The sequence below is a fragment of the Stylophora pistillata genome, chromosome 4, assembly GCF_964205215.1.
Source record: "Stylophora pistillata chromosome 4, jaStyPist1.2, whole genome shotgun sequence".
Taxonomy (NCBI): Eukaryota; Metazoa; Cnidaria; class Anthozoa; order Scleractinia; family Pocilloporidae; genus Stylophora; species Stylophora pistillata.
Window position 1 is genome coordinate 1,450,908 of NC_142522.1, and position 14,564 is coordinate 1,465,471.

General features: G+C 38.3%; 3 protein-coding genes across 3 annotated transcripts; 1 reads left to right on the forward strand and 2 right to left on the reverse strand.

Moving 5' to 3' along the window:
- The first annotated feature begins 37 nt into the window (after positions 1-37).
- Positions 38-1,551, forward strand: LOC111342203 (DNA-directed RNA polymerase II subunit RPB11-a). The gene is made up of 4 exons (XM_022949285.2): positions 38-197; positions 292-381; positions 816-990; positions 1,262-1,551. The coding sequence occupies exons 1-4, from the start codon at positions 145-147 to the stop codon at positions 1,295-1,297; spliced, it is 354 nt and encodes a 117-aa protein (XP_022805020.2). The 5' UTR covers positions 38-144; the 3' UTR covers positions 1,298-1,551.
- A 708-nt stretch (positions 1,552-2,259) lies between these two features.
- On the reverse strand, positions 2,260-4,970 carry LOC111342296 (protein boule-like). Its single transcript, XM_022949397.2, has 6 exons — positions 4,171-4,970; positions 3,819-3,916; positions 3,686-3,740; positions 3,264-3,320; positions 2,966-3,106; positions 2,260-2,646 (listed from the first exon to the last, which is right to left on the reverse strand). The coding sequence occupies exons 1-6, from the start codon at positions 4,282-4,284 to the stop codon at positions 2,635-2,637; spliced, it is 477 nt and encodes a 158-aa protein (XP_022805132.1). The 5' UTR covers positions 4,285-4,970; the 3' UTR covers positions 2,260-2,634.
- A 1,641-nt stretch (positions 4,971-6,611) lies between these two features.
- On the reverse strand, positions 6,612-11,906 carry LOC111319446 (uncharacterized). The gene is made up of 9 exons (XM_022922245.2): positions 11,668-11,906; positions 11,319-11,452; positions 9,519-9,564; positions 9,353-9,424; positions 8,870-8,940; positions 8,345-8,420; positions 7,962-8,024; positions 7,242-7,311; positions 6,612-6,873 (listed from the first exon to the last, which is right to left on the reverse strand). Exons 1-9 carry the CDS (start codon positions 11,779-11,781, stop codon positions 6,791-6,793), a joined length of 729 nt encoding a protein of 242 aa, XP_022777980.1. The 5' UTR covers positions 11,782-11,906; the 3' UTR covers positions 6,612-6,790.
- Positions 11,907-14,564: the final 2,658 nt, after the last annotated feature.

Consider the following 14,564-nt stretch of genomic DNA (forward strand, 5'->3'; position numbering starts at 1 on the left):
TCTAGTATGTCTACAGGAGAGAAATGGAGGGAATTACATGATATACTAAGAGTTCTAAAAGAGAGAGAACACGCTCTAGCAGAGGAAACGGTTCTTTTATTCGTTAAATATTTTGGTGCAGAATTACTGCTTGATTCCCTTAAAATGAATGCTCCAGAATCATTTGAACCATTTCTATTGCTTGATGGAGATAAAAAGTAGGTGTATGTACCGTAATTCAGCTGTTTTTTCCAGATTTAGACAGGGTACACAGGGAGGAAGGATTGATCCGTGAACATCTTCATTTTTCAGGATAACTATTACCAAAGATACCAAAGTTCCAAATGCTGCCCACTTTGTCGTAAATAAAGAAGATCACACATTAGGAAACCTTCTCCGCGCGTAAGTTTAATTAACAACGGACTTCACGATCAAATTAGGATTAACTGTTTTCTGACAAGTACTATCTAGAGATGACCTGATGGTACAGAGACATTCAACACTACTTTAAACATTAAGACTCTTGTCTTGCCACGATGATAATTATGTTATTAATTATTCTACATGTAGGCCAATAAAAAAACTTGCGTTCATGTAGTGGTACTGGTAGGCTACTTAGGACGGAGCAGCATTATTCAAGACATTCCATTTTCAGGGTGCAAACCAAGGGAGCCTCTTTAAGTTTAAATTTAGTCCCGTTTACCGGAATGACACATTTCTTTCTAAAAATTTGAGGATATTTTCCAGCTCAAATGTGAGAGGTGGTTTTACTATCATAAACTTTGCTACCCATGAAATGATTTTCTAAAATAATATTTGTGATTTTCAACTAACAGGCAACTGCTACGAGACCCACAGGTAATATTTGCTGGTTATAAAGTTCCTCATCCCCTTGAGCACAAGTTTGTTCTTCGAGTGCAAACTACACCTGACTACAGTCCTCAAGAAGCATTCACAAATGCTATCACAGATCTTATCAGTGAAGTGTCTCTTTTAGAGGAAAGGTTCAAGGTTAGATTATTTTTCTTGTTCTCAGTCTTCCTCAGATAGTTCTATCAAATTGTCTCAATTATACTGTCTGAATTCAGATTCAAAGTTCTGTACATTGTGTTTGATGTCCAAGATTGGAAATGAAATTTCATTAATACTTCATCTCTACCAACAGATTGCTCTAACCAGGGCTTAAAGCTTAATGTTAACTTGGCTAGTACAAGTTATGTCAATATGAGCTTCAATTTCATCAGGGTACAGTGGTTTTAATTTCCTTTTCTCTTAATTACAGGCATCAGTCAAAGATAAACAAGAGGGGATAGAATGAATTGAAAGTTCTTGAAATGAAAGTTGGATTACATTTTCAAAAAGGGATGTATTTGCATCTGTACCAATGGTGTCTCTAGAGGCCCTTGTATGTCATTTTTTTTTTGTAGGGAATTTGTTTATAGTGACTTCGATGATTGCTACTGACAAAGAACTTCTAAGAGATCTATTCCATTACTCCAGATATTTTCCTTGATCTTGTTAGTTTTTTTTTCTTGAGTAATGATTAAAACATTTAGTTGATGTTTATTGATACCAGTAGGTTATTTGTTTTGAGAAATTTTCTTGATAATTGGTATTTTAAGTTTTTTCTTAGCTTAAAAAGTTCACGAAAAATATTCCAAACTCAGTGTAGCAAAATATAGAACAACACTTTTCCTTAGAATCTACAGGGTTCGTACACTTTTTCAGGCCAAAGATTCAAGGACTTTTCAAGGACATTCCAGGACCCTACTTAGAAACTCAAGGACTTTTTGTAATGACAATTTTACCTCAAAACCAAGAAAAATGTTTCTGTTGACATCTATATTTTGGGTTTACCAATGGTGCAAAACAAAAGAAGATACTTTTCGATGTTGTTCAATAAAAAATCAAGGACTTTCAAGGACCCAAAACGAAATTCAAGTACTTTCAAGGCCTTCAAATGGGCCTCCTGAAATTCAAGGGTTTTCAAGAAGCCTACGAAACCTGAATCTACAGCAGGAAAAAAAAATGACTTGCAGAAGCTAACTTTAGGTCATGTAAAGATGTTGTGGTTAACAGTTATCTCACAATCTTTGAACCCTCTACAAGAGCAAAGGCTAACTTATTTTTCACTACTGTAGCATAGTAAATCAATTACCTCACTCCACCCTCACCTTTCTTCCATTTAAAGGATCTCTCATTACTCAAAGGAGAATTTCTGTTGGCAGTCATTTCTCTAAATCAATTTTACCCTTATTCATGACGAACAACAGCCATGCATTGAGGCAAAAGGCATTTAATTTCAACAGTTAAATCAATACTTTCCTTTCTTAAATATTCTAAGTAATACATCCACTGGTCAGATATTAGCTACAAGTGACTATCCATTAGATACAAATTGTGGCTCTTTTAGATGTGACTGGTCCACATCATCTCCTAAACATTACTGATATTTGAAGTCAATTACTTCACAACATTTTCAGCAATTAAAATACTAGTTAAATAGTAATTAAAGACTTTTAAATGATTGAAGTTTCCTCCTATGTTTATTACTAATTTTGTAGATCATTATGTATTTAATTTAGCCATTAAAAACACAACTATCTATCACAAATGTCTTGTTCCATGTTGTTTCTTCAACTGTTGATTCGACTCTTACTGCCATGCCTTGAAAAAAAGAAAAAAAGTAAAATAAAGGAAAGTAATTTTGGTAAGGAATTTTGTCATTTAAAGTAACTGTTCTTGAGAAATTTCATTCCAACAAGCAATTCTCTCATTTTAGTTGTTTGGTGCATGTTTGCACTCGGGCTTGAATACAAAAACTATTGAAATATGTTTTCCTTAATTTGTTTAATATAAGAAAGAAATATTGTATCATCTGAAAATTAACCTCATATAGGAAGTTCCATCTTGCTGACAGCATAACCATAATGAAAAACAGAAATAACAACAGCAACAAAGAAATACAGAACTTGTTTTAACTTACAAGACCATCCATGATAACTGGTACTGAATACCCTGTATCTGGCTGAACAGCCATTACATAAACTGCCTGGGCTCCCTGTGTCATAGCAGACTGCTGTCCTGCTGTCATAGCAAACCTCTGTTGAAGGGCCCACATCATTGGCTAGATGAATAAAACCAACTGATTCAATTCTGTTTTTCCCCCTTCCATTTAAATACACAACTTATAGCAGATTCAGGACAGTTATCTTAACTAGGTCACTTTGAGTTAGGTATTACAGATGACAAGACAATACTAGTGAAAAATGCATGTTCTTTACCTTTCGTTTGACTGCTACATCAACTTGAAGAGTTTTTCCTTTCCATCGCACCAAGCCCTACAAAATAATTTCCCCAAATTTTTCTTGCCCCTTAAACTTCAAAGAGTGGTGACTGGCTTCTAATTTCTCCTTAAAAAATGTCACTCTTAAATCAAGTGTAAGGTCATGAGAATAAAGGAAATGATCACCAACTTAAGAAGCTCTTGATCCTCAATCAACTTCTCCTTAATAGTATCATAGGAAATGTAAAGAGATCACAGGGGAGAATCTGGTTGTTAATACAAGGGTGTAAGAGATTAACCCAACAACTATTGTCTCTTTTGACTGGAAGCGCCATTATTAGGCTTTCGTTCAGGTTTTCCACAATCAGGTTAAACTATTTACAAATGTGACATGTGGTTGGAGATAACTTAAGATCTCACCATGTCTTTCACTTGCTGTGCTTCCTCTGCTGTGCGAAATGTTACAAAACCATATCTGTGAAAGAAGATGGAACTTTGAGCTTGGGGAATGCACTGGAAACTGTTAAAAGGGTACGAGTAATGATTTACTTACCCTTTGTTTGTACCACTTCTAAGATCTTCAATAATCCTCACATTCTGTACCTCAAAACCCATGCCACCAAAGAGAATTTCAAGCTGAAGCTCAGTCATCTGTAAGTTAATTAGATGAAAACTGAAAAATGTTAATTAGGACAACTATGGTCTGAGAAGTGTTGCCAGGTGAGATCCAAACAGCTCTTATATCAATGCACCCTGTTGATCCCCCTCCTTACTGGTGAGAAAGGATTGATAAGGATTTTTGGCAAAAAAAAAATTCCAATTTGGTTCTTTGACAGTTTTAATTAATTTTTCTATTTTTACAACTGAATAATGTCAACAGATTTGTGACTGTAAAATCAGCTTACCTTAGTAGGTATTCCTCTGATGAAAACCCTGTTCAAAACCTGAATGCCGTGTTCTGTCCAAACCTCCACTTGAGATGCTGAGCGTAATGGTCTATTGTTATATGAAACCTGCATACTGTATTAGAATGTGAGATTTAGTAATACTCGCAGTCGACATTAGTAGTTAAATAAAAAAATTAGTAGTTGAAAGAAAATGAAGTTTGATTACAGCTATGTCACGCATCTGGGATAATTTTTCCCTTATGTGCTCTAAAATAGCGTGACAGTGCTTCCAAAACGGATGCAAAGAAAGCGTGACTTTCAAATGTGATGTTTTTCCCAAGGTTATGAACGCAGCGTAACTTGTACTTCCGCTAAACATAAAATGTTGCACCTTTATCCTAAATAAATGATTACTCTTAAATACAGACCCATCGTAGAAAATAAGAGGAAATAAGCGTGGGCATCACTAGTCTGATATGCTATTTTGACGTGGATTGATTCCGAAATCAAGTCGAGTAACCTACTTAACTCTTGAATAATTCACAGTTAATTCAAATTAGTACAGGGCCACTTATTAAGCCATCATAGATTCGCGGAGGTAGTTATCTGCAGTTTTTGGAGCACGTGTAAAGAACCTAATTAAGCAGACCAGATCGTCCGACTGAAATAGAAAGGAGAGAAATTTGTAAAAGCGCAAATAAAAATGGATGAGTCTGAGGGGATTTACAATGCACTTATCCTTGTGTTAGTGAAACAACTATTTCGTATGGAGCCCCTATAGTGTGATAAGATTTCGTGAAGAGAGGCGCGCCTTAAGACCGAGGTAGTTTTCCCGCCAAAACTGGGTGGTCCTCACAAGAAACGTTTCCAGCCGAAACCAGCAAATTTTTTACCAGGAGACTACAAAAAACACTGTTTCGTATCTAACGCATGTTTTCCTCGTTTTAAACCTGTATTTGCATTAACTGTTACAGTGCAGACCGCCAACGAATCAAATCGAGTGTCCAGTCTAAAGTTCTTCCCATGCCCTAAAAAGATACTACACTGCTACTGGCTGTGATCTCCGGGAAAAAATGCTCAGAACCCTTGTTTTTTCCCGATGGTTCCACGTTTTCTATAGAGGTATTTAACGTAACAGTTTCGCATTTCGTGGGATTGCTTACCTGGCTGGTGGACTGAATATACACCTTCGATATGGTTGTCCTAATCAACTCTTTAAATACTTTGACCTAATCAAATTACTTCAGGTAAGCCCTGTGTAAATAAACTCGCCTGGGAACCCTGGTATTCCCACGTGCAAGCCACAAAGATGGGAAAATTGTTGACGTCGATACTCTATGGAAAACATTTTCCTGTTGATCTCATGAACGAAGAAAATTATGAAGGCATCGTTTTATCTTCACTAAACGATGACGTTGTTTCAATGTACGCAAAGGAAAAAAATTGATAGAGAACCAGATTTGATCACGTGAATAGTTAGTTGGTGACAGCTGCGAATGCTACTCCGCTCTAGAAAGATCTGAGAAAAGTTTGCATCAAATTGGTAGATAACCAGAGACTTGAAGTATTATTTGTGATCGAACATAATTATGGATGAACTGAATTAATTTTTTTGTCCATGAGATTGCGGCTTGGTTTGGAGAATTCTCTAGTGTAATAAGGGTCAGTCAGGGGCGGGGCACTTTAAAAGGTGTCAAAATGTCTACAGTGATGGTAAAGCTTGATTGGGTTGTTTGAGGACGAATTACCTGGATTGGGTAGCCTAGAGAGGAAAAGAAAATATACAGACTAAACGAAAACAAAACGCAGTGGAAGCAGAGTCATGGAAAAATGCTTCGACCGTCCAACGGAAGGAATCTGGAATTCTTGTCAGAGAAACCTCCGCAAGCAATCCCCCAACCCCCACCCTCGATCCTTGCGAACATCTCTAAAAAACGCAATCCCTCCTTCCATCACCTCATTGGTCCGTCCCATAGGACCGAAGAGTTTATCGTGGCAGGTCATAATACATGAATATTGCGGTACGACTGGCCGATAAGGACCATCTATTTCACAACTCAACAGATCTTTAACAGCCTTTCAGCACGAACCGGTTTGAAAACCTCAACTTTCGCGGCATATGAGCGCGCAGTGCAAACGATTGTGATAAGAATAGAAAAATGTGCACCTGTTAAATCCGTCAACGCCTAGAATAACACCTTTAATATCTCAACATTGCAGATTCAATTCAAGGAGTACGGCCTCAAACTCACTTTGTTTTCAATGAGTCAATTTTTAATACTTCTCGGTATGGGTTGATGTTTCGCTTTCGTTGCCATTACTTCCCGCACCCTCCCTGTATCTGCCTATGGCTTTGAAAAATAACAGCTGCAGCTGAAAGCCTAAATAACATATACTCTTTCGGTTGCCAGATACTTTGCTTGACTTTCCAGACTAATAACAATCAAAACGCAACAATATATTGACAAAGTACAATGTTTTTATTGGACCATCAAAAACGGTTAACGCAAATACCTTACATGTCTTAAAAAACCTCAAAAAGCTTACAGCGATGGCTATGAAACTCTTCTCTACTGAATTATCGTTTAATCAGCCAAATCACTTGAAATGCCATAAAAAACTGATAATGATTCTTGTCTTACATCTCCTCAAACTCCTGTATAGTCTGAACCAACTCCTGTTCGGCTTCAGCATGTTTCTCTTTTATTTTTTCTAAGGCAGCTGCAAAGCAAAACAACAGCGATAGATTTTGAGATAAAGTTGTTCGACTGATACCGGAGGGTTCTCATGCAACCCTTTTCCCTACCCCCATCCCCCCGCTCTTACCACCGCAATATCTCCCTGGAGGGTGCGGAGAGGTGCGAGGTGAGAACAGAATGCTTAACTAGCTTATGAACCTCTGGCGTCCTCTTGACTTCTAAGCCACCGATAAAGTTCATTGCACACCCCTTCCCTCAAGTTTTTCAATTAAACCCTACCCACCCCTCTCTTTTGCACAACTCTGCACTAACAAAACATTCGTACGGTTGTATTCGCCTATCCCGAGTACATTCAAACATTCCGATGTGAACGAAAAAGGCCATTCATACCATCTAATTGGTCAGCTTCTCTTTCCAAATCCGCAATTTGAGCCTCTGCTGTATCAGCGCGTTGCACAGTCTGTAAAACATTGAAAAATATGGTTAGTTTCTTACCCTTTTAACTCCTACAGGTGATCAACATGTAACTTTTCCCTTGAATATCCATACAATATCTAGCAAACAGGTAATGAGAATACGCATACCTATCAGGTGAAAGTTGTTATATTGATCTCACACCAAATTCTCACAAATAATTTACAGAAAATTGTTCTTCAGCTAAAGGGGAGAATTAACAATCTGATCGGGGGAGTTAAAGGTTAATAAATAACAAGTTTTATAGGCAGGCAACTGAAATGCTCAGGTCGATTGAACTGAATGGAGATCAAGCCGATAAATGTGGTTTTATAGGCAGGCAACTGAAATGCTCAGGTCGATTGAACTGAATGGAGATCGAGCCGATAAATGTGGTTTTGGGCGTGAGTCAAATTTGGTTCCTAGAACCTCTGGTGAAGAGAATCTGGTTAAAATAGAAAAATAAATAAATAATAGTAATGGAAACAATCCGTTTCTTAAGCCGAAAAATCTTTCCATAAAGGTTGACAGCTCGCAACAAAGAGATAGAAGTATTTTCTCTCTAGGAATATACAAACAAAAGCATAATCCTCAAGAGTACAAGTGCTTCTTTCTGAGCATCGTTTAAACATTATTAGTGTTTGATATCAATCTCACTTCTTCATATTCTCGCCCAATTCTCTCTATTTTTTCTTCTAACTCTTGAATTCGTCTGTTGCCCTGGAAAAAAAAAGACACAATCAATGTGCAACACGAACTGCCTTAAGCTAAAACCGGGTTAGATTTCAACACTTGTTTTGAAAAAAATCTTGAGCACGGGTTCCCATTCCTTGTTCCACTTCCTTTCCTATTTTTATTTTCGCTCTCGGATGGGTGATGCCCCATCCTCATTGTTCGTGTCCCGTTTACTACTTCTGCATTTACAATTTCCGTTCTTAGGTTTTCAAGTTGACATCATCCGCAGAAATAACAACAACAATAACAACAACAACACATTACCAGACAATCTGATGATGAACACAAAAGAGCTAGTGCCTTACATCGGACTCCTGGACCCTCAGAGACTGGAGAGTGTTATCGACTGTTTTGCTTTCATCATCCAACTCTTTGACTCGCCTTACAAAGATTTAGACAAAATGATGGTTAACCTGAGCATTCGTTACTTAGAATGTCACGTAACGGCTACCGCATTTCGTTGTGTGACATCCCAGGGACGGCTGCGAAGGAGTACAGAAGCGGTCAAACAAAGCTCATACGCGAGCTGGTCACTTTTGGCAGGATTTTGACCGTGCGTGCGCCAATTTCCAGCGCAAAATTTAACAAGAAAAAAGGGGAAAGTATTGAAAATTTCATAGAAATTGATGAAAGGACACATGTAATGCATGCAATAAAGTAGGATCATCACCGGCATTGTTTCGTTCCGTCACACAACTCAAAGGGGAGAACACGTTGCGTGACGATCAAGGGTGAAGAAAAATAATTACAGACAGAGGTCTGTTCTTTCTAATCCTTGCGTTTTCTTCAGAGTGAAAAATTGAGGTAAATCATCTTTACTTAAAACTTACTCGTCTGCGTCTTCAGCGCGGCTTTCCCACTCATCGAGTTCCTCTTCCGCCGCTGCAAGCTTTGCTTCCAACTGTAAAAGAATGATTGATACGGGATATTTTAGAGAAAATGGAAAGAAGTGCCCTTAGCCATGATCAGTGGAAAAACTCTGAATTGGTTCAAGATCTCAGCAGGTGTATGCAAGTATCAATCACGAAAAAAGTCGGACAGCTCGGGTGACAATCTCTGAAGACCTGTTTATGAAACTGATGGATCAGGAGTAATCGTAGGGGGAATTCTTATCAAATCCTCTGAAGCATAGAGAGAACCGGCAAAGGCGAGAAAAAGCGTGCATTACATTTTGTAAGGGAACAAACCCCCACACTAATACAAAAACTTTCTCTATGGCAAAAGTTTCAACCCATTATCCCCCCCCCCCTCAAATTGAGTTATCGTATGAAAGTCCCAAGGGAGGGAGGGTACACGGGAAAATTGATTCTTACTTCTTCAATTTCTCTTTCGGCATCCTCATGCTTTTGTTTCTCTTCCTCTAACTTGGCTTCAAACTGGGCTTGCTAATGAGAAACAACAAACCGCGGTTAAATACGTATCTGTGAAAATCGGTATTACAAAAAGACTGACTGAAAGGACCGTGACAATTATACTAACTCGTTCTTCGTCACCCATGGCCCTAGTTTCCAGAACCTTCCTCACTCTGCAAAAAGAAATCAACAGTAAGATATATTATCAGCATTTGTAAAAAATGATTGTTGACATTTTTCTGCTACCCCCAACTCATTAACTCTTAAGAGTGACTGGCATCTTATTTCTCCTTTACGATATCAAGATTGCGAGAATGGAGGAAATTATTTCTCTATACATTTCCTAAGATACTGACACAAGGAGCTTTGTTTAACAATCAAGAGCTTCTTTAGCTGATTATCGAATGTGTGTCGAAAATTTGCATGAGCGAGGTTCAAAAAAGTAGTTTGTTAATTAGTGACCAGGCAAACATCAAAGACGTGAAAATGAAATAGAAAAATAGGCCAAAGATTGACGAAGATTATAAATGAAAAAGTCGAAAATAAAAGGGGTAAATTCTTCAGGATTCACGAGTATGACGGAGTTTGGTAAAGCGGCAATGAAGGTTAGAAATCGAGAACTTTGCATAACGGATGCGACAAAGCCACGAAGAGATTTAAGGATCGAAAATTATGGTAAAGGTTAGCGGATAGCCTAGTTTTGAGACGTGTTTGAATCTATATCCGTTGAGCACTCACAGTTTTCATTATGGGTCATTATACTCTTCTATTGTGGTCAATTTTGGAAAATTCCGTACTTAAGAATAGAAAGAAACGTCAAGCTTACAAAAGACCGGCAACCAAACTTGTACAAGAAGCGTTAAACTTATGCTAAAAAAACAAAACAAATGAATTTATTGTGGGCTCATGATCAAGTTGAAGCAGGTAGAAACCAGAATTTGACAATCACAATCTAGTGTATTATACTGGATGCACAACTGAAATTATCCGGTTTCTAATCGGTCTGCGTCTTAAAAGACAATCGAGGACAGACAAAGAGCGTGAAAGGTACACCCTATGCTCTACATTTCAGTTATTTCTCTGGAATTGTGGATTACCATCATTTACAAACACATTTCGTAAGAACAAAAAATTCCAATTTGACAACAACTGATTTTATCGGCCGTATGATAATAGCATAGTGCGTCAACATATTCCAACACTGATTACCTCTGGGAGGTCACGTTTACCACGAATGTAATTGGCTGAGACGATTGCACCCTAACTGCGCCATACGAACCGCAAAATCGGTCCTTAGAATTGATTTATGACGATTATTTATAATTATCGATATTAATACTTTTCAGTTTTGTCTTGAAAAAATCCGTAAGAATTTTCTTAGGAGTAAAATTCGTGAGCGTTGGCTTTGAAAACGTGGAGGAATATTAGATGCCATAAATTGAGGTTAATTAGACGACCTCTGTCAGTTGACCGCTTCTCGCTTGGTTGAATCAGTTCGCTTTGTCCAATGCACTGTCACGAAATGCCTTAGCTAAAAACTCTGTTAATCGAAACTGTGCAATATTTTGTGTGCCGAGAAGCCTATGTGCGCGAAATACTCATTAACATTCGTTACTAATCGTTTGGAGACTAAAGGAAGAGTAAATCGCTCGGAATTTTTCTCGAATCAAGAACAGAGTCGCCAAAAAGAACATCCCTTTAAACTGTATAATGAGCTTTGTTTGCTGTAATTCAAATGCATGCTCGCAGACGGAAAGAAATTACGTATGATAAAGTGACGAAAACACAGAGAAGCAGCTTTAAAAGTCGGCAATGATAACCTGGTATAGAATTCAATAGTGCAGTGTTATTTAACCATGTTTGTTGAAGTCTCTTGGTAGTTGTTGCTTTGAGATATTTTCCTAGTTTATGAACGATCGAATTGTACCTCTCATTTTCATCTGAGGTTTGCTCGGCCTCCTCTAGCTGTAGGTTAACCTCAGCCAGTTGTGATTCTTTCCCATCTAGCTGGTCTTCAATGTCTTGAAGGTCATGGGTGAGTTTCTTGACTTCCTCTTCTGCCTACGGAAAACATAAAAGCGCAATACATGACTTCTAGTTTACAAGTTGTTTATAAATTTGGCCGACAGTTCTGTTCATGTAACCTGAAAGTAAGAGGGACTTAAATCACGTAAGTAGCTTAAACTAAAGGATATTTCGCATGAGAATATAAAATGTAAAAGTTTCAGGCGCATTTCAGCAAGCGTAAAACTACAAAATCCAGTTAAGATTCTTACAGTTGCATTTCTCTCTTTGGCTTTCTTTAACTCGTCTTCGGCCGAATGTGCTCTGCTTTCTGCATTATTCAGAGTTTCTCGCAGCATATCAAGCTTTTTTCTAATTGTCTCCATTTTGCTTTCTGTGTGAGAACTTTCCGAAAGCCAACTCTCTAAAACAATGCCAAAACAACCCAGCAAGGATCGATGTTACTTGTGTACAGCCAAGCAAAGTTGCCTGTGACCTAGATTTAATTATGTCATCGACCAATGTCTTGTCAAGGGTGTGACGCGGAATTTCAGCTATGCCATGGCTTTCTTCGTCTTAGCATGATAGAGCATTTATTCAGCTGTGAGAAAGAACTAACTCCTTATTTACATGCATAGCTATGTAGCAATTTACTGGAAGCAGGAATATACGACGATTTGACTGCTTTTTGGAAATTTGTGGTTTAGCGTTGTTTTGGTGAACAGCTTATCGTGGGGTGCAATTTCAATGTGTACTCCAATTGTAGGCGTATCAGCTATTATCTAAGGCCTATCGGCCTTCATGATTCCAAGCAAAACACAAGCGTCTGTTCTCGTTTAAAAGTAAATATTTTACTTGACCAGTTTCGGACTCGTTCAAGATTTGAAGTTGTTGCAAATAAAACGCTATCCGCAAACCATTTAAAATCGTATCTTAGTGAGAGGTTGCTACACGTAAACAGAGGGCTTGCACAGGAACTGGACTCAACGTGACTTGCGGTTAGCGAAGCTAATTTTTTTTTTTTTTTTATAATCAAACAGATTGGGACGAGATTTATACCAGTAGATTGCGCTTATTTTGATCATCTTGGGATAAATTGGGGGAAATCATTTTGCCGCATCATATTTAAGGTAAAGTGGTTTGGTTAGGCATAACAGCCAAAGAAAAAATTTCCGTCGTTTGAAGGAAAACAAATGTATTTGCCCTTTTATATTGAAAAGACGTCTGCAAAACTAGGAAATTAAATTAATGTGAACTTTCACCACGGAAAATTCAATAGTTATCAGTTAAGCCCAAGACCGAGTGGAGCAAGATCTACAGCTAGTAGAGGTGTGTGTTGGCCTACACTCGCCGCTTTTGTATTCTTCCCCTAGCTAAAGACTTTTAAAGATTTTCCATCACGCGAATGACACCTTACGGTTGGATTCAATTCACTTGCAAAATGATATCAAAAATTATGAACTCTTGGACAAAGACAATTGTTGTAATTATTCAATACTGATAAAGCTACCCTTACACGAACATCAAAACAATCAACGGTGACAGAGAAAATGATGTCAGATTGGCATAATTATAAAATAAAGGGTTCTTAAAAAACGAAGCAGACAACATATGTCCTCTCTACAAAAACAATTTCAAAAGTGCCTCGTCTTAAGACAAGAAAAAGTTGAAAACACTTCCCTTAAAGTGAATGCAATTTTATAGTTTATTCTGTGGTGAACTGTCAATTGCCCGATCAACAAATTTTTTACTACATCTCAGAAACGAAAAAACCTGAAAATATGAATATTCAACCAAAATCTGTCACTTACGTCAGTGTATTTTACATCATTTCTGAGTGCATCTATTGCTTTGAAAAACGACCAGGTATAGTCTCGATCTATTTACTTTAGCCTACTGACACCTAAGAGTAACCAACGTCTAACTTCTCCTTACAAAATAACTCCTAAATCACACATAAAAGTTAAGAGAATAAAGGAAATAAATGATCACCATTTAAGAGACTCTTGATTGTTAAACAAATTATCCTTGTCAGCATCATAAGAAATGTATAGAGAACAGTATGGAGAATATGCATACTAATTTTAGGATGTATAAAAAGGTGAGCAGTGAATAGAGGTGTTATTAGTGTCAGTTCAGAAAGAATTTAGCGTCCTGTCTCTTTGACCGTTGTGGCATGCAATAAATCCTGTGTAATACGGATCACTTACAGAAATGGCTTTCCATTCAAGCTATCCAGCGCGAAGAGCAAATAAAGAATTCATCGAATACAAATCTAAGACCTATTTTTGGATGATCAGTTGCAAAAAAAAGTTACAATCTCTTTGTCTGTCTTATTCTCGTCAAATAAGTGTTTGATATCATCTGCCAAAGTCTTGGCAAGTGGATAAGCATCATCGTTGTAGCGTTTCCCCGCATCGCTGTAATGATCTACCATCTCCTTGATTTCGCGCAGCGGCTTATTCATGAAATATCCGCGAATCGCATAGTACGTTGCCTTCTCGTAGCTATCAAACTCCTCTGAGATATTCTTCCGGGCATCTGCCATCTCTTTGAGCTGGTCATAACTCTTGGCTGGAAGACCTGCTACCTCCACGATCGGATCCAAGGCTTCCTCCATGGCTGCGTGAAATTTAGTCACCTGTTCTTGTTTCACCTCCACATGTTCTATTGCATCGTGCAATTTATCCAGGGTCCACAACCCTAATCCGACGGTCGCTGCGAGGCCTGCCAACCCGAACACTATTCCTGCGACGTTGAGAACCCTGATACGTCTATCCAGCTTCGGAGTTTTTGAGAGAGAACTGGTTTGTTCTGCTGGAGCCGCTGGACGTTCCTGGCCAGGTGCTAGAGGAAGGTCACTCTCTACAAAGGTATTTTCTTCGGGCGGAGGGCTTTTACCTTGAGCTCTTTGAGCTCGACTGTAGCGGACAATCTGGAGAATCCCGGAGCCCAGTCCTACCACATTTCCAAGGTAGCCTATCGTTTTCGCCAAAATCTTGATGGCCTCCTCCTCTTGGCTACTCTTGATGTCTTTGTTGATCTCTTGCTGAAGAGCGTCCAACATATCACTTGGAAGTTTGTCGGCGGTTTTCTTCACGCGGTCGAGATTGACAGTCACCAAATATATATGTGCACGATCCTTCGCAGTAAAGCACTATTTGAGCAA

Excerpts from the sequence above, each read along its gene's own strand:
- LOC111342203 (XM_022949285.2), top strand. The coding sequence starts at position 145 with ATGAATGCTCCAGAATCATTTGAACCATTTCTATTGCTTGATGGAGAT. Across the intron at positions 198-291 it reads TTGCTTGATGGAGATAAAAA|GATAACTATTACCAAAGATA; the intron begins GTAGGTGTATGT and ends TTCATTTTTCAG. Across the intron at positions 382-815 it reads TTAGGAAACCTTCTCCGCGC|GCAACTGCTACGAGACCCAC; the intron begins GTAAGTTTAATT and ends TTCAACTAACAG.
- LOC111342296 (XM_022949397.2), bottom strand. The coding sequence starts at position 4,284 with ATGCAGGTTTCATATAACAATAGACCATTACGCTCAGCATCTCAAGTG. Across the intron at positions 3,321-3,685 it reads CACAGCAAGTGAAAGACATG|GGCTTGGTGCGATGGAAAGG; the intron begins GTGAGATCTTAA and ends ATTATTTTGTAG. Across the intron at positions 3,107-3,263 it reads ATGTAGCAGTCAAACGAAAG|CCAATGATGTGGGCCCTTCA; the intron begins GTAAAGAACATG and ends TTATTCATCTAG.
- LOC111319446 (XM_022922245.2), bottom strand. The coding sequence starts at position 11,781 with ATGGAGACAATTAGAAAAAAGCTTGATATGCTGCGAGAAACTCTGAAT. Across the intron at positions 8,421-8,869 it reads CGCGCTGAAGACGCAGACGA|GCGAGTCAAAGAGTTGGATG; the intron begins GTAAGTTTTAAG and ends AATCTTTGTAAG. Across the intron at positions 6,874-7,241 it reads AGAAGCTGACCAATTAGATG|CTGCCTTAGAAAAAATAAAA; the intron begins GTATGAATGGCC and ends TTTGCTTTGCAG.